The sequence below is a fragment of the Borostomias antarcticus genome, assembly GCF_949987555.1.
Source record: "Borostomias antarcticus genome assembly, chromosome: 2".
Taxonomy (NCBI): domain Eukaryota; kingdom Metazoa; phylum Chordata; class Actinopteri; order Stomiiformes; family Stomiidae; genus Borostomias; species Borostomias antarcticus.
Window position 1 is genome coordinate 5,298,165 of NC_140235.1, and position 24,173 is coordinate 5,322,337.

Genomic DNA, 24,173 nt, shown 5'->3' on the forward strand with positions numbered 1-24,173 from the left:
GCTAATGACTGAACACTAACGACATCAACGCTCCGCTAACCTGACCATCACACACGCTAATGATATTAGCACAGGGGGGGAATATCCCTTTAATCGTGTCAGTATCCAGCCACACTGGAGTAAGGACTGAGATAATGCATCCTTAATGATCTCCTAATCCTTCCCTTTAAGCAAGGGCGCGTAGTGAGAAGGTCAGTGGTGTAGTTTGAAAATAAGAGAAAGCTCTTTATCAGAAACGAGTAAGAACAGAATAGATCGTTGGAGAAAACATTGTTTTAGCGTAGAAATATAAAGGAATGTAACAATGAAAGCTTGATCGGGAATAATAGACCACAAACACAATCTCTGTCTATATATGGACTACATGGTTTAAGAAAGAACATATTTTATTTTATTTTTGTTTCATTTTAGGCATTTTTAGCGTCCATTACACGTCTCTCTCTCTCTTAGGTTGTCACACACAGCAGTTCGCCAGGTGTGCTCAACGATGCGTTGGTGCGTCGCTCACCAAAATAACAAACACCAAACACCGCAGCACGGCATGCGACGTTTCACACGACAGAGATCTGCGTGAGGTTTTTAACCGGCCCTCCCCTTCACCCCCTCCATACCTCCGCCTTTCCTCTCCACCTCCATCACCCTCCTCATCCCTCGTTCAATCAGGACGGCCGCGTATGTCCGTTAGACGGGAGCCGTCTCTGAAGGAGGCCGCTGATTGGGTGACTCCAGCTAACCGGGACCGTGTGATTGGTTCTCTCCGTTGCAGAGGAGGCGCAGAAGGAGTTGGAGGAGGAGGAGCCTCTGACCGGGCAGGACGACGAGGACCGCCGCATCGCCGAGATGGGCCGGCCCATGCTGGGCGACCACGTCAAGCTAGAGGTCATCATCGAGGAGTCCTACGAGTTTAAGGTGTGTGTGTGTATGTGTGTGTGTGTGTGTGTGTGTGCTGTTTGTATTTACCCAGGAATATGGATGAGCGTGTTCTCTGTGTGTGTGTGTGTGTGTGTGTGTGTGTGTGTGTGTGTGTGTGTGTGTGTGTGTGTGTATATGTGTGTGTGTGTGTACCGTTTGTATTTACCCAGGAATATGGATGAGCGTGTTCTGTGTGTGTGTGTGTGTGTGTGTGTGTATGTGTGTGTGTACGTGTGTGTATGTGTGTGTGTGTGTGTGTGTGTGTGTGTGTGCTGTTTGTATTTACCCAGGAATATGGATGAGCATGTTCTCTGTGTGTGTGTGTGTGTATGTTTGTGTGTGTGTGTATGTGTGTGTGTGTGTGTGTGTGTGTGTGTATGTTTGTGTGTGTATGTGTGTGTGTGTGTGTATGTGTGTGTGTGTGTGTGCTGTTTGTATTTACCCAGGAATATGGATGAGCGTGTTCTCTGTGTGTGTGTGTGTGTGTGTGTGTGTGTGCACGCTCGCTCTAGAGATTTACTGTCAGAATCAGAATCATCTTATCCACAGGTATAGTGCTATACTAAGTCATGCAATAGGCTACAAGTCAAGGTAAAGCACAGTATGAGAGTGTGTGTGGGCGTGTTTTGGAGTGATGTGAGATCATGTACATTTCTACACAGGCTCGCTCTATCTCCTCTCTCTCCTACCGCACTTCACACACACACTCAGACGCGGGCGGCCGAGACGTCTCAAGTGTCAGATTGAACACCCTGTCATCCCTCTCTCTCTCTCTCTCTCTCTCTCTCTCTCTCTCTCTCTCTCTCCCACACACTCCTCCTCTCCAATTAACATACATGTAATGATAATGGAGATGGAAGTGTGTGTGTGTGTGTGTGTGTGTGTGTGTGTGTGTGTGTGTGTGTGTGTGTGTGTGTGTGTGTGTGCGCGCGTTCTCCAGGCTGTCCTTCACCCACACACTCCTCAGATCAACATTACATTACATCACAGTCATTTAGCAGACGCTTTTATCCAAAGCGACTTCATAATACCCACACTGTAGATGCCATTTTGATGCTTGTTTAGTGTTTTGAGCGTGTGTGTGTGTGTGTGTGTGTGTGTGTGTGTGTGTCCGTGCACACACACTAATGCACGCACTTTGCTCGCTCTTTCACCCACCGACGCTCTTCAGACAGACGAAGAGACTGGTGGGTGGGTGCTTACGTGTGCCCTGTGGTTTGTGAAGTGTGTGTGTGTGTCCGTGCGTGCGTGTGTGTCACGCGCGCCGGTATATGTGCTTGGCTGAAGTGCGGCGCTCTACCCTCGGGTCCTGAAGGATGTGATTGTGCCGAGTCGTCGCAAGTGGCTGCTCGAAAGGAGCTTTTAGAACTTTTCGACGGGGCAACTTTTGTCTGCCGGAGGCTGAGTGCATTAGAGGCAGTTACCTAACGCTTCTGAGGCTGTCACAGTAGCCGTGGGGGGTAAATAGCGCGTCACACCCGGAGAACAAGTCTTCTTGGGACTGGAGGACAGAGATGTGTTTTGATTTGTCACAGGTTTTGTGACAGGTTTGAGACGCTTGAATTGGGCTTCGTTTAGCCTGGCGGGCAGAGCCGTCTCCTAGGCCCGGCTGCGTCGAGCGCCCCTCGAGGAACGCGTCTCTCAGACCCGGTTAGAGAGGCGCGGAGATGAGATCACCTCTCCTCCTCCTACTCCTACTCCTCCGCGTTAGCGTCAACCCTTGGCCCGTCTGGAGAGCGACGCCGGTCCGAACGGCTCGCCCTCTCTCTCTCTCTCTCCTCAAACGAGGACTTTTTCATCCCTGAAAATCTCAGAAAACGAGAGAGAGAGAGGGAGAGAGAGAGGGAGAGAGAGAGAGAGGGAGAGAGAGAGGCGTGTGTTCATCCACCCCTGGAGAACCTGAACACCCACCGATCCCAGCGTTTCCATTCCAGAGCTCAAGTCCTCAACTTAATTAGCATCGAAGTTTCCTCGCGGGGGAAACGAGAGGGGAGGGACGCCATATTGGATTTTCCCTCCGACGGACAGATGGTCTAGAGGATAATAGATTCAGGAGATGGATTCTGAGGCGAGGTGATAGATTCTCCTGTTAGCAGGGGGGACGGAGGGACTTGGGCGGCGGTGACGAGGGGGAGGAACGGTGAGGGGGTATGGAGGAGAGGAGAGGGCGGGGGAGGAGAGAGAGAGATGTGTTTTTGTTTTTGTCCCGATCGATGTCCTGTGCGTACCTCCGGAATGCCCGCGCCATCTCCTCCCCTCTCCCCCCTGGGAAAGCGCCGGGAAGGAAGGAGGCGGGGCAGAAGACACGGGGCTCCGGGGACGGGGTGGTTATCGGAGGCTGCGCGTTGAGGGACTTGGCGGCGTGCGTCTTTTGGGGGGGGGGGGGGGGGGGGCGGACAGGGGCAGAGCGGCTGCTGTCACCCTCCGTCAATGGACATCATCATCACCGCCCCAGAGGACTGGCTTAGGGCCAGACACACTGCAGTGTGTGTGCGCGCGCACGTGCGTGTGTGTGTGTGTGCGTGTTTACTCCTCATACTGCGCCACAGTGTGTTGGTGCGCCTACGTGCTAAGCATACTGAGTGTGTGGCGTGCTTGTGTGTGGCGTGCTTGTGTGTGGCTTGCTTGTGTGTGGCGTGCTTGTGTGTGGCGTGCCTGTGTGTGGCGTGCTCGTGTGTGGCGTGCTTGTGTGTGGCGCGCTTGTGTGTGGCGTGCTTGTGTGTGGCGTGCGTGTGTGCTGAGCCCTCAAGGCAATAATCACTGAGATCCTCATTTGTTTTTTTCCATTTGTCTACTTAGGAGAATCGCCAAACAACAACAACCCTCTCTTAACACACAATCACTAGTTTCCCCTTGTTTGTCGTGATGTGAACAGACAATAGAATCACTTCTGCTGTGTATCTGAAATAGCGCTGTAGACTAGCCCGGGAGTGAGATTACACATGTTATATTCATGTACCTTCGAAGCATCTGTTATAAACCCTGCGTCTCCCGCTCTCCCAACAGAACACTGTGGACAAGCTGATCAAGAAGACCAACCTGGCATTGCTGGTGGGGACGAACAGCTGGAGGGACCAGTTCATAGAGGCCATCACCGTCAGCGCCGGTGAGTAATGCCCTCCGACGGTTTAACGGTCCAACCGGAGCGTGGAACCGGCCCGGTCGTGCGTCCTCAGTAAAAACGCAGTGAGGCGGAAGGACATAAAGAGAGCACAGCAAACATGTCGTCCCCCACCCGTGATGCACGCTCCTTTGTGGCAACGAAGCAGTGGAAACGTGATATTTTCTTCATGAATATGAATATATGGAATGTTTTTTTATGTGCGCAGTATTTTTCTTCCGGAGCTCTAACTGTGTGAAAAGTAGAAGGGCACTAACGCATAAATTACTCTCCTCAATCGTCCGGCAAAGACGCAGCGTGCACCAGCCTTTGATGCAGTTATGCTGTTCCATGCATTTGTGAAATGTCTGACCGTTTACAGCTATGTGAATGGATTCGGCGTAATTTGATACATGCGGGATGTAGCCTCTGACCACTGGGTCTCATTCACCCTGCTTCTCGTTCCCAGAGATGCTCGTTCAGTTGATCAAAGCGCCTGCTAGGCTGAATAATGTAAAATTCCGAGTATAGCTGTGTGAAGCTGTGGAGAGCTGGGCATCGTTCGCCCATGCTGTGGGAATACTCATTCTGTCTAAATGGCGAGCTCCAAGCACGTACACGGACATCAATTGGGGAAGTAGTGAGCTCAACAGTCAATAAACCGATCGCCACCGACTCCACACTGTGAATGAAATTCAAGTCTCACCAAAGTGTTTTGTTTTCCTACTTGACTGTTGTTCTAACTTTGTAGTTCGTTCTCATAGATCAGTCTGTTAAAACTACAAGTTCTTCCTGTGTGAAATCACTTCCCTGTCCTCTTCATCCTGAAACTATGTCACTTCCTTTTTCACGTTATAACCTATCGACCTCGTCCACATCTGACTCACTCGAGCCCGAATTAATTTCCTGCGGTCGAGTCCGAATTGCAAATCGTAACATAGAATAAACTATTGTCTTTGTTTGAAACCAGCTTGACCGACCACTCAGCGTGTTCTTTGAAATCTAATCTAAACCAAGTAAGATTTTTCCTTTACAAAAGGCATGACTCATTTTGTCATGGTTAGACACACTTTATATGCCCTAACCATACTCTGATCTGATCTCAGATCTCTCTGATCTATCATACTTGATGGATTGTACCTAAATAAGACTCATCTGACCTATGTTGGGAATATAACAACTATAATACCCACAATGCACTTAACCGCCATACGAACCTGTAAGAATCCTAACATTTAGCACCAAAGAAAATACATTAACAAGCACCAAAAGAGCTACTAAACACCACAAGCTCTGAACGTGAGTAGAATAGACTATACTTTACTGAGACACCAGTATTATTTGTACTTGGCAGGGAGAAAATGAACTGTGGCAAACACCCCAGATGGTGAGCTCTGGTACATGTGTGATGGACAAACAAACAAACAAACAAACAAACAGATGTACGGGTGTTGATCTGAAGTCCCTTCCACCCCATTTCATCGGGTGAGAGACAATGAGAGGGAAAGATGTCTGTATCGCTGCAGCTGCAGTAAAACGGCATCTCCCTAGATCTCCCCTTTGAGTATAAATGTACTCCATCTAGTGGCGGATTTGGTTACTGCACATACTCTGGACTGGAACACTGGTGATGAATGATACATTGGCCAGCAGTCAGTCCAATGCTTTGTTGCCTTGTGAAAGTGTGTCAGGCAGTCTAAAGTGAGACTCACACACACACACACACACACACACACACACACTGTTACATAGTAATGATGATATAGTAACTAGTGTTGTTTACTGAGCTGCTGTATCACGTTTGAGATTCTCTGAGTGATCCATCCCTAAGAGCTCAATACCAGCCCCGAGCTAACAGCCAGAGGCACATTTGAAGTTTTTAAATCAGGCCAGTAGGGATACTCACACACACAAACACACACACACACTCACACACACCGGTTTACTTCCCCAATCACCCCAGGACTGGAGGTTACTTCCCTGAGGCTGTGCCCTGTGGGGTGTGTCACACACACACACACACACATACACACACGTACACAAACACACACACCTGCCACCCCGGGTATTTAAGCAGCTTCTGTATCCTGTACGAGAGCGGCTTTGCTTCTCTCCACTCCGAAGGGAACTACCGCTGTGTTTAAAATGCAGCGGCGTCATGAAATATTGATCCCCTCCCCCATCCCTCCCCCCACCATCCTTCTCTTCCTCCCCCTCCTCCCCTCCCTCGGCTTCCAGCACTTCACACCATACTCACCGTCCTCTGCTTCTGAGTCTAGCAGAGAGAGAGAGAGGGAGCGTTGTAGACCTCCCTTGACCTCTCTGACCTCTCGGCCTGTTCCCCAGAGGCCTGGCGTCGGGCCCACAGGCGAGGGCGGGACGAGACGTAGACTGTTGACGGACAGCCGACTGGATGGCGTGCGCAGGGTTTGTGCGAACGTGTTCGGTCTCACCGGTCCCAGGCTCTGAGTGACGGCGCCACCGCTGAGGCTGAGGAGAATGATTCACCTATTCAGCCATCAGCAGATGGAGAGAGGGAGGGAGAGAGAGAGGGAAGGAGAGAGAGAGAGGGAGAGAGAGAGAGAGAGGCTGTTGAAGTCAGACAACCCGAGCCAACGGAGCAACAGAGGGAGAGAGAGCGAGAGGGAGAGAGAGAGGGAGGGAGAGAGAGAGGGAGAGAGAGAGGGAGAGAGAGGGAGAGAGAGGGAGAGAGAGTCGGCACAGAAGAGCCCCGGTATAGACTCAGGGCAGAGCCGGGCTCAACAGATCGCCACCCCGCCACGACGTCCTCACTAGCAGCACGGAGTCAACTAGTTAGCCGCCGCGCCGTTAGCGCCGGTTCGTATCTCTGTGTATCCGGTCGGCTGCACACGCAGTTGGCCGTGCCCTGTTCTCTCCGCCTCAGCGGCCCAGCTGCCGTTAGCTTAGCGCGTGGGCAACGCTGCCGTTAGCTTAGCGTGCGGGCTACGCTGCCGTTAGCTTAGTGCGCGGGCTACGCTGCCGTTAGCTTAGCGCGCGGGCTACGCTGCCGTTAGCTTAGCGCGCGGGCTACGCTGCCTGCTCGGCACATGCCAGAGGCGCGGCCAGGGTCTGGTGGCAGTTTAATGAGAGAGGGCCTCACTTAGGAGCTCAAGCCCACTTACCCTCTGCCCAGTCGGACCTTTCACTCCCTCGACAGCCCCCTGTACTCCACAACTACTTTCTCTCTTTCTCCTTTACCGAACTGCACTTAACATCAGAGGGGTTGAGTCCTCTAATTGGTTTTATGAATATGAGTGTGGTCCTCAGGGTTGAGGGGGCGAGGGGGGGGGGTCTGTGCCCAGGTCGGTGTCACCTCCGCTGGGCTCGGAGCTGCCTGCTGCTCCCCTCTCAGTGTGGAACCTGGCAGAGAGGGATTCAGGAGTCCAGGATGATTATTGTTAAGCCGGCGGTATACTTCCTGTTTGACAACGCGTACTGTACGCGCAGTCGAGGGCACGTTTTGCGGCGCGTTCGTTTCTGAGGACCCGCGCAGCCGGCTGCGCTCCAAATGTGTGTGAATGTGTGTGTGAATGGGTGAATGAGAGGCCTTCATTGTAAAGGGCTTTAGATAAAGTTTAAATGCAGTCCATTTACCGTCGCCGTCAACACATCCTCACCCATAGAGACACGGGATACTGGCCACACAAAAACCATTTGTATAGCACTTTTCATTTAAAAAAAATGCAGCCTAAAGTGCTTTACAACAGGGAAATTACATGTGCAAATTGCTTCACATAAAAATAGACATAAACGACCATAAAAGTCAGGATAAAACACAAAAAAAGAAGATAAAGATAAGATCATGTAAAATACTGCATTTTAAAAAGCTCAAATATAAAAACTAAAAAAGCTCAGATACCAACGCAGTATAACCTCCAGTACCTTCAGACTGGCTTCCCTTCAGAGTCTAGACTGTATCTCCATCCATATCCTGTACCTCCATCCATATCCTGTACCTCCATCCATATCCTGTACCTCCATCCATATCCTGTACCTCCATCCATATCCTGTACAGTACCTCCATCCATATCCTGTACCTCCATCCATATCCTGTACCTCCATCCATATACGGTACCTCCATCCATATCCTGTACCTCCATCCATATCCTGTACAGTATCTCCATCCATATCCTGTACCTCCATCCATATCCTGTACCTCCATCCATATCCTGTACCTCCATCCATATACAGTACCTCCATCCATATCCTGTACCTCCATCCATATCCTGTACCTCCATCCATATCTTGTACCTCCATCCATATCCTGTTCTATTAATACATCCATGCTCCATCCATATCCTGTACCTCCATCCATATACTGTATCAAATCCAGCCCACGGGAGAATAAAACCAGCGTTTCAAATGCATTAAATCCACTCTGCGGCCCGGAACTCACCTGAAAAGGACCACTTTCCCGTCGCTTAAAAGCCTTCTGAAATGTCACAGGCAGACGGGGGTCACTGTGTTTGTGTGAGGTGGTGTGTGTGTGTGTGTGTGTGTGTGTGTGTGTGTGTGCGTGTGTGTGTGTGTGTGTGTGTGTGTGTGTGTGTGCGTGTGTGTGTGTGTGTGTGCGTGCACGTGCGTACAGTACAGTACAGTACGTGTGCATGTGTGTATGGAGGTGACGGTAGCCATGTTAAATAGAGAATAACTATCTTCAGATAAGGTATGTTGTGATAGCACTCTGAAGATAAGCATTACCATTTAGTAGTGTATTACAGTAAGAGAGAGTGTGTGTGTGTGTGTGCGTGCGTGTGTGTGTTTGTATACGTACAGTATGAATGTGTGTGTACAGAAAGTTTGACGGGACTGCAAAATGCGCACGTAGTGCAAAAATCCAAACCCCATCCATTTCCCTCAATTTGCTGGGGTTTGTTTTTATGTGACTTCCCTGGCTGTAGCGGTAACCTTGTGAGAGACGACCTGCATCATTCAGCCAGAGACGCTCCTCCCAGCACTTTACATCTCTCACTGTGGAGAGAAACGCTCAATCAACTCTATGTTCTTTTTAAAGCTTTGGTGTGTGTGTGTGTGTGTGTGTGTGTGTGTGTGTGTGTGTGTGTGTGTGTGTGTGTGTGTGAAGGGCGGGGGTTGTAAAACAGTTTTTATTATAGGCTACCTGCTCTTGCCTCTTTCTGATTGTCATTGTTTGATGACGAGTAACCACAGGATGAGAGAGAGAGAGAGAGAGAGAGAGAGAGGAAGAGAGAGAGAGAGAGGAAGAGAGAGAGAATGAGAAAGAGAATGAGAAAGAGTGAGATTAGGAGTGGGGCAGATTGAGAGAGAAAGAATGAGAGATAGTGAGACAGAGCCTTATCAGTTGTACTATATAATATATTTCCTTATTCTGTGTTCTTGAATTAAATCATGCTTTATCGACTTTGTATACCATAAGGAATATGCAGATAGGGTGGAGGGTGTAGATGTGTGTGTGTGTGCATCGGGGGGAGGGGAGGGGGGGGCTGATATGAAAGTGTGACGAGGTCACCAGCTCCAGCAACACTCCACTGCACCATAATTACTACTGTCACACCATAGCATTTATCATCTCGCTGTGGGTGGGCAGGTGGGTGTGGGTGTTTGTGCATGTTATGTGTGTGTGTGTGTGTGTGTGTGTGTGTGTGTGTGTGTGTGTGTGTGTGTGTTTGTGCATGTTATGTGTGTGTGTGTGTGTGGGTGGGTGTGGGTGTTTGTGCATGTATTGTGTGTGTGTGGGGGGGGGGCGGGGGTTGTGTTTGTGTGTGCATGTCGTGTGTGTGTTGGGGGGGGTTGTGTTTGTGTGTGCATGTCGCGTGTGTGTGCATGGGTGTGTGTGTGGTGGGGGGGGGGGGGGGGGGGGGGGGGGTTGTGGGTGTGTGTGTGTGTGTGTGTGTGTGTGGCTGTAGGATATTGGTGTGTCCATCACTCAGCCTCATGTTTGCATGCATGTTCAGCTGCTCTCCCCTCAACACCTTCCTGCCTGTCAGCGCGCGTTCAGGATCGTCACCGTCCGTCGCCAGGACTCGGTTTCCATTAGCGACGGGGGGGGGGGGGGGAGTGGAGGTGTGACATCTGGCCCCAGGTGGCCTGACCTGGGATCAGCACCGTGACAGAGGCAAGGAGGATTCTGGGATAGGGGCCGGCAGTGCGACAGTCCCATTGACTGTAGGCAGCTCAGTTCTTTCTCTCCGTGTCTCTCCCTCTCTCTACCTCCGCCCTCTCTTTCTCTCTCTCTCTATCTCTCTTTTTGTCTCTCTCGTTCTCCCTCTCTCTCTCCCTCTCTCTCTACCTCCCCTCTCTCTCTCTCTCTCTCTCTTTTTGTCTCTCTCGTTCTCCCTCTCTCTCTCCCTCTCTCTCTACCTCCCCTCTCTCTCTCTCTCTCTCTCTCTCTCTTTTTGTCTCTCTCGTTCTCCCTCTCTCTCTCCCTCTCTCTCTACCTCCCCTCTCTCTCTCTCTCTCTCTCTCTCTCTTTTTGTCTCTCTCGTTCTCCCTCTCTCTCTCCCTCTCACTCTACCTCCCCTCTCTCTCTCTCTCTCTCTCTCTTTTTGTCTCACTCGTTCTCCCTCTCCCTCTCTCTCTACCTCCCCTCTCTCTCTCTCTCTCTTTTTGTCTCTCTCGTTCTCCCTCTCTCTCTACCTCCCCTCTCTCTCTCTCTCTCTCTCTCTCTCTTTTTTTGTCTCTCTCGTTCTCTCTCTCTCTCTCTCCCTCTCTTGTTTCTCTCCACCTTGTTTGTTTTTTTCCATGGAGAGAGAGTGTGTGAACACGAGTCACTTTCTGTCTGTGTGTTCAGGTGAGTTCAGGCAAGGCAAGTTTATTTGTAGCACATTTCAGCAACAAGGCAATTCAAAGTGCTTTACATGAGACATTAAAAGCATCAAGACAAAGTGCAAGAAACACATAAAAGGTCATATAAAACGAGATGTAAAAAAAAAAGAAATGCAGGAAAAATAAAATACAGGAATAAAAGTTACAGTGCAGTGTATGAATGAATAATTATTTGATTTAATAAAAAGCAGCGACAAGAAAAGTCTTCAGTCTTGATTTAAAAGAACGGAGACTGTATGTGTGTGCGTGTGTGTGTGTGTGGAAATGGAGGCTGGTGACTCAAGACATTGGGGAGGACAGGAGGAAAAGGGGCGGGGCATGCGTGCGTGTTTTGCTCTGCTTCTGTCATAGTGCGCTATCAAGTCCATGATCAAGTCCCTGTGGGCGAGTTGCCCTTGTTAATAGCAGACATGCCCTCTAAAAGACTGCTGTTTCGTCTCATTTTGACATTGTCGTATGCTCTCTGCAAACTCATCAATCTCTTTGGTGGACACACGACCAAAAAGCTTATTATCTCCGATTCACCCCTCCCGACAATCAGAGGAGAAATCTCGTCTGGGACATTGGTCGAGTTTACAATCGTATATCTTCTTTAAGATATTTTTTAGGGCTTTTCAGCTTTAATGGTATAGGACAGTGTAGAGAGACAGGAAATGTGGGAGAGAGAGAGGGGAGGACATGCGGCACAGGACCCGAGCCGGGAATTGCCTCGAACCCAGGTCCGCCGCGCGAAGAACTAGTCTTCATATGGTGCGCGCCTTACCCGGTGAGCTACCAGGGTGCCCCATCGTATATCTTTTTATACACATATAAGAATCAGCTTGCAGACCCATCGGGGCGGCCCTCATAATATCAAACATGTTTATTCGATTTTAATATTAAGCTACTTCACTACTTTACAAGCGAGACGAGTTTGCTGCTCCCTTGGGCACAATAATATCCTGCAGTTTGTGATGAAACGCTATTTTTAAATCTTGTTGTGTGTAGAGATTCTGAAGAAGAACATCTGAAAGATTCTCCTAATGTGCGTGAGGCAACCCGATTTCAAAATGGGTTAGGATTTTAAATCTCCTGTCGTGTGAGCCCAGCGTTAGCCCGCCGATTGCGGTGATGTGATCAAAACTCTCTCGTCATGCCTATTCGTATGACCATCCTCCCTGTCCTCTATGGACAAGTCTCCTCTGGTGTGTGTGTGTGTGTGTGTGTGTGTGTGTGTGTGTGTGTGTGTGTGTGTGTGTGTGTGTGTGTGTGTGTGTGTGTGTGTGTGTGTGTGTGTGGCGCCTTATGTTGCTGGCGGCCTGGTACAGAATGACATAAATGATAGAAAACCTCCTCTCCTCTGGCTTTAGGGAAAGTGAATAAGTAGCGTTTTTCTAAAAGCCTCGCTCACTTGGAGCAGGCACTCAGACGGCCGCCCAAGGGGGCCCGGCAGAACCTGCGCATCAGCCCGACCGGGACCGACCGTCATCCGAACGCTCCGGCGCTTACACTGACGACCCCTGTTCCTGGTGAGGATCGGCGTTCTTCCAACGCACGCCGCCTTTGCTGAAGAATGGCGTGCGGCCGTCCGAATGAATATGAGCTCTTTGCGTGTCTGCGAGGCGAGCTGGATTTGTCGCCGCCAAGTTCGGGTCCGGTCGGCTGCCCCCCCCCCCCGTTGCGCTGGGCGCGCCGAATCAAGTGCACCTAAAATGTTTGCCGCCAGGTGTGCCTCGCACGTACATTAGAAGCGTCTCGTCTGGGACCCCTCGGGAGAGCGGAGCCCTTATCCCGCTCCACCGGCCTATCAGGGCGGCGCAGCCGGCCGGCACGGCCCTATCAGAGAGCAGCGCTCGGCGCTGATAAGCGCAGATAAGCCCCCGCACTCCACCCACTCGTCCCAGGCTGCCGGCTGCAGACAAAGGAGTTACATCCAGCTTGTTCTTTTCTTCAGCCTCCTCACTTGACCTCCCCTCTCCTCCCGTCTCTCCCTGCTGCGGAGGCGAGCTCGGTACATGGTTGTGCCGCTCTGCTGCTCGGCCCGCCATGACGCTGTAGTTGTCTGCAGCCGCAGAGAGAATTAGAGCATGACTCAGCTGGATCTCTGGGACCGCTCCTGCGCGTCCGTAGCTGCTCCAGTATGTCGGCCACCAGCTCTAGGATTCTTCACTGTCTGCTCTCTGTGGTCTGTGTGTTTTAATCAGCCTGTCTCTCCTCCTCCTCCTCCTCCTCCTCCTCCCAGTCTCTCGTCCTTCTCCTCCTCCTCCGCCTCCCAGTCCTCCTCCTCTTTCTACTATTCCCAATCTCTTCTCCTCCTCCTCCCAGTCTCTCCTCCTCCTCCTCCTCCTCCCAGTCCTCCTCGTTCTACTACTCTGTGTCTCCTCCTCTTCCTCCTCCTCCCAGTCCTCCTCCTCCTCCCAGTCCTCCTCCTCCTCCTTCCAGTCTGTCCTCCTCCTCCCAGTCCTCCTCCTCCTCCTCCCAGTCTCTCCTCCCAGTCCTCCTCCTCCTCCTTCCAGTCTCTCCTCCTCCTTCTCCTCCTCCCAGTCTCTCCTCCTCCTCCTCCTCCTCCCAGTCCTCCTCGTTCTACTACTCCTCTTGCTCCTCCTCCCAATCTCTCCTCCTCCTCCTCCTCCTCCTTCAAGTCTGTCCTCCTCCTCCCAGTCTCTCCTCCTCCTCCTCTCCCTCCCCCTCCTCCGTACCTCTTCCTCTATTACTCACTTACAGCTCACGCCTCCCCGTTCTGTTTGTCTGTTTATTCATGCCGTAGTTCATACGGAGAGCTGCTGGAACTATGGAAATTGCCTCAATGCCAGTTAAATGTTCAGACATTGAGGTGTGTGCGTGCGTGTGCGTGTGTGTGTGTGTGTGCGTGTGCGTGTGTGTATGTGTGAGTGACGGGTTAGACATAAATGTATGGTAAGCTGCTGAATAAAGGACATCATCTTATTAGCATGTTAGCGCACGGTCATGGAGACGCTGTTCTGTTACGCGCCAGATTAGCGCTGGATGCTAAGCGACGGGAATCGATTATGTACTTGAGCTATCTATCGGTTTCTGCGGGCTGCTGCAAATCCGTCAATTCACATTAATGCGCTCATACACAAACACACACACACACACACACACTACGGTATAACAAAATGAAAAAACGTTAGTCTCGCAATGCCAGACTTTCGAGATATCCGCACAGCGTTTAGAGACTGACTCCTGAGTCCGGAGGGGGGGGGGGGCGGAGGAGGAGAAGGAGGTGAAACATATGGAGGAGAGCAGAGTGTGGGAAGGACAGAGAATGGCAAAGAAATGAACATATGGTGAATGAGAAGAGAAATGGATTAATTAAACCCTGGAGTGTGTGTGGCCTACGGCCCGGTGGCGAGGGCAGTGCACTGGGGCAGGGCATTATGGGATTAGAGATGATGACATTTTAAAAAGGCATAAATCATTTATTACTGTCTTCTTGACCTGATATTATTCTGCCCTAACCAAGTCAGCTCTCATAGAAGCTACTGGAACAAGCTGGCATCAAACCAGCTGACTGATTGACTTTTTTTGTGTATAAGGAGGGATGGATGTGTGTGTGTCAATGTCATTTTATTTATATAGCCCCATTCATACAAATCAATGTAGCACAGAGTGCTTTACATAAAAGGAGAAGGATAAAAACATAAATCATATCAACACAGTGAGAACAGGTTTAAAAGAAACAATTAAAGTAAAAGCATTAGAAATTTAAAGATAGTGTGAAATAAAAACAGAATGCAAATTAAGAACACAATAGAAGAACAATATATTAAAACAAGTAAAACTATGTGGTAAAAGCAATGTTAAAAAGCTTGCTTAATGCCCACGGTCTGACATTCTCAGGTCCTGAGCATGGGCGTGTGTGTGTGTGCGTGCGTGTGTGTTTGCATGCATGTGGGCGTCTGCAATATTGAAGATATTGAGAATATTTTTGTGCTGGCCTTTTCTGCATCCTGCCGTCGAATATTACTGTAAAATTGCGCTTGACATTTAAAAGGTAAATGGCATTGTGTGTTCTGGACAATTTGACTGGGCCTTTGTCACACTCCACAAATATTCAAATTGCTCTGTTATATGTCACTTCAGATTGACTTGACGTTTGAGGTTCAGGTCATCTTGTGATGTACTGTGGGGTGATATACTAGGGGCTAAATACACATTTTACTTTAAAGGAGTGTGTGTGTGTGTGTGTGTGTGTGTGTGTGTGTGTGTGTGTGTGTGTGTGTGTGTGTGTGTGTGTGTGTGCACGCGTGTGTGTGTGTGTGTGCGCGCGCAGGCGTCGTCTCTGAATGTCATCCCTCAGAGGCCACTAATTCACACTGCATAGATTAGCAGTACATCGGCGTGTTTGTGTATTAGAGATCTGGCTGTAGTCCAAAGCCTGAGGCGACGATTAAAGTCCCAACGAGCTCAGATACCAATCAGGCAGCCATGATCCAACGAGCTGAGATACCAGTCAAGTAGCCATGACGGCCGGGTCACAACGCTCGCTCGCTGCTGACAGAAAACATCCCGTCCGAGACCTGCTTGATCAAGGACTTCAGCCTGTCAGTCGTGCTCCATTTCCCTCGCTCACCCGGACCTGCTAAGGCCGTGGTCACACTGTAGCACTTTTTATTTTGAAGGAAACGGGTAGTTACTGTAGACGGGCCTTTTTGTTTCCATGACAACGTGACCTAGCCAAAAGTTGAACTATTTTCGACTCCAGTACAAAATGCTCCTCCGCTCTACCCCCAAAAACGTCTGCTTTTCATCCCCTTCATCACCTATTGATATCAACTGCAAAAAGGCAGAGTGGTACGAAAGAAGCGCCTGATGCTTCAGTGAACTGATTTTGAGGGGAAGTTCTTTAGAAGCCGCGGTTTGTTTGTTGAGAAAGTGACTCAAGATAAGATCTTTAACTTTCATCTGCAGATTTGATATTTTCCTTTTCATGAGCCTTTATTTAACCGGGTTTAGACCCTTTGAGATTAAAATCTCTTTTTCAAGAGCGATCTGGCCAAGAATGGCAGCAGTAAACAGTTTAATACAGAACACAGTATAAATAAACGACACATTATAAATAAACTACCTACCTATACCTAGGCAAGGCAAGGCAAGGCAAGTTTATTTATATAGCACATTTCAGCCACAGGGCAATTCAAGGTGCTTTACATGAGACATTAAAAGCATTAAAACAAAAAGCAAGACATTTTAGACATTTAAAACAAAAGGCAGGACAAATTAACCTACTCACATTAAAAACAAGTGTCATACAGGAAAAGTGCAGGGAAGCCTATTTCAATTCAATTAATTACAATTATCAATTTATATAGATTTCACCATTATTTTAAATACATTTAGACTGACTAGTGTACTGTAGATCCTGGAGTTTAAGTTCATTTAACAGGCAGATACATAAATACAGAAAGGCCTTCTTTCCCAACTCAGTCTGAACTCAGTCCTAACTCAAGCATAGCGCCCTGAGACCGTAACAATGTTTTCTGGTTAAAAAGACAGATAAATAACGGGAGTCTACCCAGAGTGGCCTTGGAATAGGTCTGATATTATCTCCCTTTCTGATATTATCTACTCTTCCTCCCTCCCTCCCTCCCTCCCTCTCTCCCTCCATCCATCCATCCTTCCCTTCCTCCCTCCCTCCCTCCCTCCATCCATCCATCCATCCACCCACCCACCCATCCATCCATCCATCCATCTATCCATCTATCCATCCATCCCTCTATCCATCCCTCTATCTATCCATCCCTCCCTCCATCCATCCATCCCTCTCTCCCACCCTCCATCCCGCCACGCAGGAGAGGATGACGATGACGAGGAGTGTGGCGAGGAGAAGCTGCCGTCCTGCTTCGACTACGTCATGCACTTCCTCACCGTCTTCTGGAAGGTTCTGTTCGCCTTCGTGCCGCCCACCGACTACTGGAACGGCTGGGCCTGCTTCATCGTGTCCATCTGCATGATCGGCCTGCTGACCGCCTTCATAGGGGACCTGGCCTCCAGCTTCGGCTGCACCGTGGGCCTCAAGGACTCGGTGACGGCAGTGGTGTTCGTGGCCCTGGGGACCTCCGTGCCAGGTAAGGACCGAGCCTCCGTCCGTGCCCGAAGAAGGCCCTAGGACCCGGATGTTGCATTTTAAACATTGTTTTAGTGTGAACGCCAAGACAGCGCGCAGGCGGCCTTTTCCAGTCTCAGCATGCACCGCGGCTGTTTCAATTCCACGTTGGTCATTCGGGAACTGAGAGTGAATCAAATTCAAGGAAATTTAAAAAAAATAAAAAAAGATGAAAAAAGCTACTGTACATCAAACTTTTCAAATAATGAAAACATGCCTTGCTTCAGCTATGTAATTGTTATTTTTGTCTTTCAATTCTGAGCCGATGGGATTGAAAGGGAGTCGACCCCAGCCTCTCCACGCCCTGTACAGTAAAGTACACTCCTACAGGGTTATATAAACTCCTACAGGGTTATATAAACTCCTACAGGGTTATAATAACTCCTACAGGGTTATATAAACTCCTACAGGGTTATATAAACTCCTACAGGGTTATAATAACTCCTACAGGGTTATATAAACTCCTACAGGGTTATATAAACTCCTACAGGGTTATATAAACTCCTACAGGGTTATATAAACTCCTACAGGGTTATAATAACTCCTACAGGGTTATATAAACTCCTACAGGTTATATAAACTCCTACAGGGTTATATAAACTCCTACAGGGTTATAATAACTCCTACAGGGTTATATAAACTCCTACGGGGTTATATAAACTCCTACAGGGTTATATAAACTCCTACAGGGTTATATAAATTCCTACAGGGTTATATAAACTCCTACAGGGTTATAATAACTCCTACAGGGTTATATAAACTCCTACAGGGTTATATAAACTCCTACAGGGTTATATAAACTCCTACAGGGTTATATAAACTCCTACAGGGTTATATAAACTCCTACAGGGTTATAATAACTCCTACAGGGTTATATAAACTCCTACAGGGTTATATAAACTCCTACAGGGTTATATAAACTCCTACAGGGTTATATAAACTCCTACAGGGTTATATAAACTCCTACAGGGTTATATAAATTCCTACAGGGTTATATAAACTACTACAGGGTTATATAAACTCCTACAGGGTTATATAAACTCCTACAGGGTTATATAAACTCCTACAGGGTTATAATAACTCCTACAGGGTTATATAAACTCCTACAGGGTTATAATAACTCCTACAGGGTTATATAAACTCCTACAGGGTTATATAAACTCCTACAGGGTTATATAAACTCCTACAGGGTTATATAAACTCCTACAGGGTTATATAAATTCCTACAGGGTTATATAAACTCCTACAGGGTTATAATAACTCCTACAGGGTTATATAAACTCCTACAGGGTTATATAAACTCCTACAGGGTTATAATAACTCCTACAGGGTTATATAAACTCCTACAGGGTTATATAAACTCCTACAGGGTTATATAAACTCCTACAGGGTTATATAAACTCCTACAGGGTTATATAAACTCCTACAGGGTTATATAAACTCCTACAGGGTTATCCATAGAATATTCCTGTTTCTGACACCCTTAGTCCACAGAACAGTAGCATCTCTGTGACCTCTAGGGTCATGGTTGACTCTGTTTCTCACTACCTCTGTCAACCTGTCCCCCTCCATGTTTGCATAATGTACTTTAAGTGGTACTAAGTACTACATGAGTAGATGTCCAACTTCTCCTGAAGGCCAATAAAAAATAGGAGAACATTCATTTCATTAATTCGATTCAAAACGGCTCCTTAAGGCATAAAGCTTGTCTGGTTCATTGCTAAGCTTGTCTGGTTCATTGTGGAGGACCAGGCTGTTGCTTCCCCGACTACACCTTGTTGCAGTGCAGTTTGAACATGTCCCAGTGTTGTTTGGACAAGATGTTCTAGTCTCGGAACAGACGCTGTTATTATCGTTAGCGGCTTAGCATGTCTGTGTTTACCGTGTTGATTACTCAGACATGGGGGAAGGGGCACCAGCGTACGAACAGGTAGCAGAAGCTCAGCCCTTTCGGTTACAGCTGTCTGTACACTGATTTAGGATGACTACTAGCTGCCAAGAATAGTTCCCATCCATAGAGATGGTCAGAGGAGAGGTTGTGTCCAGGCCTTCTCGTCGTCCAGTAGGACTGGCTGTCCAGGGAATGAAATCAAAAGGTCACTGCTCCTCCCCGTTCCCCGAGCTTATCAGAGTTGATCTATCTGCAGAAGTGGACATGGAAAGTGGAGCGTGACTCGCCTAGCTCCGGGCGGACGCCGTGTCCGCCGTCTCTGGTCGGCGTGCGCTAAGGCGCGTCCACTCCTACTGTAGCACCGCGTTGAACGTGCACCATGTCTGAATGTCTGTATGGGGGTCAACAGATCCCCACGGTCCACGCCGTCACAAGGTCGGCGTAGGGCACCTCTGCTTCCCTCCCTCTCGTCCTCGTCCCCTGAGCCCCGTTCCAAACCTTCCGCTCGCTCTTCATCGCTTGCCCTACGCGGCACTGATGGCCACGCCCCCCCGCAGGCATCGCTGTGGCAACCGCGCATTCCAATGCACATTTCCAACAAGCCGGGAATATCTACATGCGCGCTAATCCACGCCCGCTAATACACGGATATACATGGTACGTTTACACCGTGGGGTGTCATTGATGCTAAATAGTAACATAAATCAACATAAATCCCTAGGCTTTCCTACTGTACTCATGGAGATCTCTTACAGGGAAATGGTGCGCGTTACAGTTGTGTACAGTACGTGTGTTTCTGCAAGAGCAGACGCCGATGTGCATTATTCCGTGTGAAAGGCTAAGAATCGCGTCCGGGTGTGCAGTGGCCTTCTAAAATGCATTTTAACCTGGCCTTCTGTCTCATGCATGCCTCACAGCACACAGACAGAAACACACGCACGCACGCACACACACACACACACACACCCCTGCCCTGCTGCACTATCCGTGTTCATTAACATAATATAATATGGAGGGACATGATAACAGGATTTGTTAGCTTTAGTGTAGCGTTTGAAGCGTTAGGCTTTTTAAACTTAGCCTACTGGGACTTGTTATACCAGCTAATCAACCGCACCAGTCCAGCGTTAACAAACTAAACGCTAGCAGGCAGATTAGCCTAAGTTTGTCTCGGTTAGCCAAGCATGGGGGACCGGAGGAGCTAAATTAAAGTTTCTGTTATGTTTCTCATCAGGACCACTGTTAGCCTGCGTCCACACATTCAAGTCCACCCACTCCACTGAAGTTGACTGGTTCTTAGCGAGACGTTCCATCTGATATCAGGCTCAGAGTCTGAACATGTGACTGTGACTAGAACCCCTGACTGTTCTAGAATATCAATCCCTGAACATTCTAGGATTTCAGTGTAGATTGTTGTTGAATATGGACAGAGTAGACTATTCTATGAGCACTGGAGTACTAGAGCATGGCTAGTCCTGCCCCTGCAGGTACTGTAGTAGGAAAATGACACCTCATACGTACACAGGAAACATTATTAATCCTCTGAACCCAGCTTGTCATCCTGCCTCTAGAGCTGTGGAAACGCTAGGTTGATTAAGTGTTGAGCTAGACACCACAGGTGTACACCAAGGCTACCGTTGACATATTACTCAACGCCCCGACCGACACGTTCATGAATAGGTGGTACAGGTTAACCACCCGACAGCAGCTCCTCTTGCGTTGTTGTTTTTTTCTGTGGCGTGTGTTTAATTCTAAATATAGCCACCGTCCCAGCTAATTAGCACCTCTGCCGTTCCAGAGTCAATCTACTACCACTCAACACTGTGTGTGTGTGTGTGTGTGTGTGACTGCGTGTTTGTTTACATGCGTGTGCACAGGTGTGCGTATCTACCTACTATAGAACGTAGAGACAAGTCCACCGGAGGTGGGACAGCAGAGTAGACAGCGTGTCCCCCGTGTCCCACCAGCCCTACCATAACTAGTCCAGCGGGTCCCCGGAACAATGGTTGTGGAGGAGAGGGACCACCAGATGTGTAAGAGACGACCGCCATCGACCCCGTCTGCTCCCTCCTCCCTCTCCCCCCCCCTCTGCTGTCCGCCAGCAGGGCTCCATTGTTCCACGGCCGTGTTCTGTGCCAGGGGTACCGCGCTATTGTTCCGGGAGTCTGTCCCCTGTCTGTGAAGGGTACGTGTAGTTGTATCAGCGAAGGTCGATTGTCTGGCAGAACAAAACCGGAGGCACCGTCATTACCGCCGGCCGGGGCTCGGCTCAGCCTAGCAATGAGGGAGGGAGTGATGGAGAGAGGGAGGGAGAGAGAGAGAGAGAGAGGGGGGGGGGGGGGACTAAACTAGTTTGCCTCTCCTTGACGACATGTTACTGCAAAAACCTGCTCTGCATTCCGCCAGCCTCCGAGGCTGCAGACATTGAAGTTTGTATTCCGCTATGTCTCTCCATCTCGCCGCTACACCTCACAGCTCTCTGATAAGGAACACACACAAGAACAGTCCTATCTGTGTGCGTGTGTGTGTGTGTGTGTGTGTGTGTGTGTGTGTGTGTGTGTGTGTGTGTGTGTGTGTGTGTGGAGGGGGCCATGCAGTGAGTGATGGTAAATGCTAAAGGGACTGAACTTATTTAGCGCTTTACAATGAAGGCCTCTCATTCACCCATTCACACACACACACACATACACACACCAATGGAGGCAGCTGCCATGCAAGGTGCTAGCCTGCTCATCGGGAGCAATTCGGGGTTCAGCGTCTCGCCCAAGGACACTTCGACGCGTCATCAGGAGGAGCCGGGATCCGAAACCGACGACCCTGCGATCGCTGGACGACCCGCTCTACCTCCCTGAGCTACAGCCGCCGCCATAACGGCCGTGACACGCGTCCGCGCACGACACTGTATAAGCCTCACTCAGGTGGTAGAGCTAGACAGAGTCAGAGAAGCGTCTGTTCAGACCGGCCGCGTTCACACCGGTCCCCCGCTCGTCCTACCGAGGTCCGTCCGGTTCCTGCCGGTTCCTGCTCCCCCGTGCCAGCGCGCCGTGCCAGCCCACCTGGGCGCCACGCTGTAACCAGCGGCGGACGATAGACAGACCCAGAGAATGGCGCGACCCGGGGATCGGTCTGGCGCCAGTGTCCGGCTGGGAGAGGCCGGCGCCTTTGAAAAGAGCCTCTCTGAGGTGGTACCCGTGGCAACCTGGCTCCCTGCCCCCCCCCTACTCCGCCCCCCCCAAGCCCCCCCCCCCCCCCCCCCCCCCACCACCCCCTTTCCCCTCGTCTACTCTCCTGTACAGTACATCCTATCTTCCCCCTCCATCCTCCTTCCCATCTCCTCTCCTCCTCTCTCTCGTCGTCCCCTGCCCGTTTGGCTGCCGTTGAAAGACACTGCTCTCTCTCTCTCTCTGTGGGGGCCGCCAGGAAAGAGAGGAGGAGAAGAGGAGGTTTATAAAGGACGAGAAAAAAGGGACGGAGAAAGGAAGAAAGGGTGAAAAAAGCTGGGGTGCCGAAATGCCACTGGCCGCCTGAAGGGACATGTAGTGTGATACATTAGGCCGGTTGCCCTGGCTGCCAACTGAGGCTTTTAGCAGGACTGGCGAGGTAGCCGCCGCCGCTGAGCATTAGCTGGTACCTCAACTCGCAGGGCCCGGCCGGTGTCCGGTTCTGTCCGGTTCTGTCCGGTTCCACAGACGGTGGGCAGAGGGGTCTGAGTCTGCGGCCAGGGAGACAGCGTTCTGAAGAGAGCGCGCCGCAGAATGCAGAACCGTTTGTCCCCGTAGGGGAACCTTCTGAGAAAACGTGGTGTGTCGGATTGAACCCTTGTGGGTTCTCAATAAAACGTTGCTTTTCCATATAAAACGCGTGCTAAGCGTTCCACGTAGGACCGAGACTCCAGGGAAAATGTCTGTAAGCTAAACCAGGCCTGTCTTGTTTTGTTTTTCTACCTGTGTGTTGTGTTTTTGCTCTTGAATTAACATATTGTTATTTTTGTCTTCAATCCTTTCTCCTCTCTTTGCCCTTTGACCCCTATCCCCTCTCCCCTCTCCATATGCCCCACCCCCAATCCTCACCCTAACCATACCCCCCCCCGCCCTCACCTCTACCCCATGACCCAGACACCTTTGCCAGCAAGGTGGCAGCCATCCAGGACCAGTACGCCGACGCCTCCATCGGCAACGTGACGGGCAGCAACGCCGTCAACGTGTTCCTGGGCATAGGCGTGGCTTGGTCCATCGCCGCCATCTACCACAACCACCAGGGTAGGGAGTTCCGCGTGGACCCGGGGAACCTGGCCTTCTCCGTCACGCTCTTCACCATCTTCGCGTTCATCTGCGTGGGCGCGCTGATGTACCGCCGCCGGCCGGAGATCGGCGGCGAGCTGGGCGGGCCGCGGACTGCCAAGGCCATCACCAGCATGCTGTTCTTCAGCCTGTGGCTCTTGTACATTCTCTTCTCCTCCCTGGAGGCCTACTGTCACGTCCAGGGCTTCTAAACGAACGCGCCCACCCCAAAACCCGACCGCCGACCCCACACACTGGAGGGAAGGGAAGGATGAAGGAAGAGAGGGAGCAGAGCAGAGCAGAAGCTCGGAGAAGGAGAGGAGGAGGGAGAAGGAGACAGCCGTGGCTTAACTTTATTTCTTGTCTTTAATGATGCCCTAATCCCAAGCCCCCCCCCCCGATTCAAAACAGACATTTTTGACCTCTGCCACCTCATACACCCCCCTCAAACCCCCCTGCTCAGCTGACAAAAATACCCCCCCCCCCCCCCCCCTCAAGGCTGGGACAGAGAACCCAATCCAAATGTCTGCTCAGTTGAGTGTTAGCGTGTGCTTAATTCCTCTGGCGGCGCTGTTTGGCTCGTCTCCGACTTCACCCCTACGGAAACAACATCGTCCATTCAGACCAGACTGAAGCTGGTTTCAGCTCATCAAAAAACAGAACCAGAAGACTTTTTTGAGTGAACCTCTCGATTATTAGTGACCCCTTGCTACCCCTGGGCCGCCATCTTTATATATGTATGTATATGCATGAGCTCAACACGGAATCGGAAGAGATGCAGCTGAAGTGGTATGAGATGGGACGTTTCTGGTACTTTGAGAATAGCCTGTCTCTATGTGTGTGTGTGTGTGTGTGTGTGTGTGTGTGTGTGTGTGTGTGTGTGTGTGTGTATGTTTGTGTGTGTGTGCATGCGTGCATGTATGTGTGTGTGTGTGCATGCGTGCATGTGTGTGTGTGTGTGTGTGTGTGAGAGAGAGAGAGAATGTGCCCGGAAGTGTTCCCATTCTCTACTCCTCCTCCTGGAGTCATCAGTCGTTCCCTGTCATGCGTGGATAT

The 24,173-nt window shown here is 50.0% G+C and overlaps 1 protein-coding gene across 1 annotated transcript in view; it reads left to right on the top strand.

The window, feature by feature from the left end:
- The window catches only part of slc8a1b (solute carrier family 8 member 1b), a gene marked incomplete at both ends in the record, with an annotated part of 50,983 nt that extends 27,654 nt beyond the window's left edge, over nucleotides 1-23,329 (top strand). The window contains 4 exons of the mRNA XM_084449212.1: nucleotides 767-909; nucleotides 3,919-4,018; nucleotides 16,633-16,908; nucleotides 22,953-23,329. Coding sequence (XP_084305338.1) covers nucleotides 767-909; nucleotides 3,919-4,018; nucleotides 16,633-16,908; nucleotides 22,953-23,329 — 896 coding nt within the window. The remainder of the gene's footprint in view (nucleotides 1-766; nucleotides 910-3,918; nucleotides 4,019-16,632; nucleotides 16,909-22,952) is intronic.
- Nucleotides 23,330-24,173: the final 844 nt, after the last annotated feature.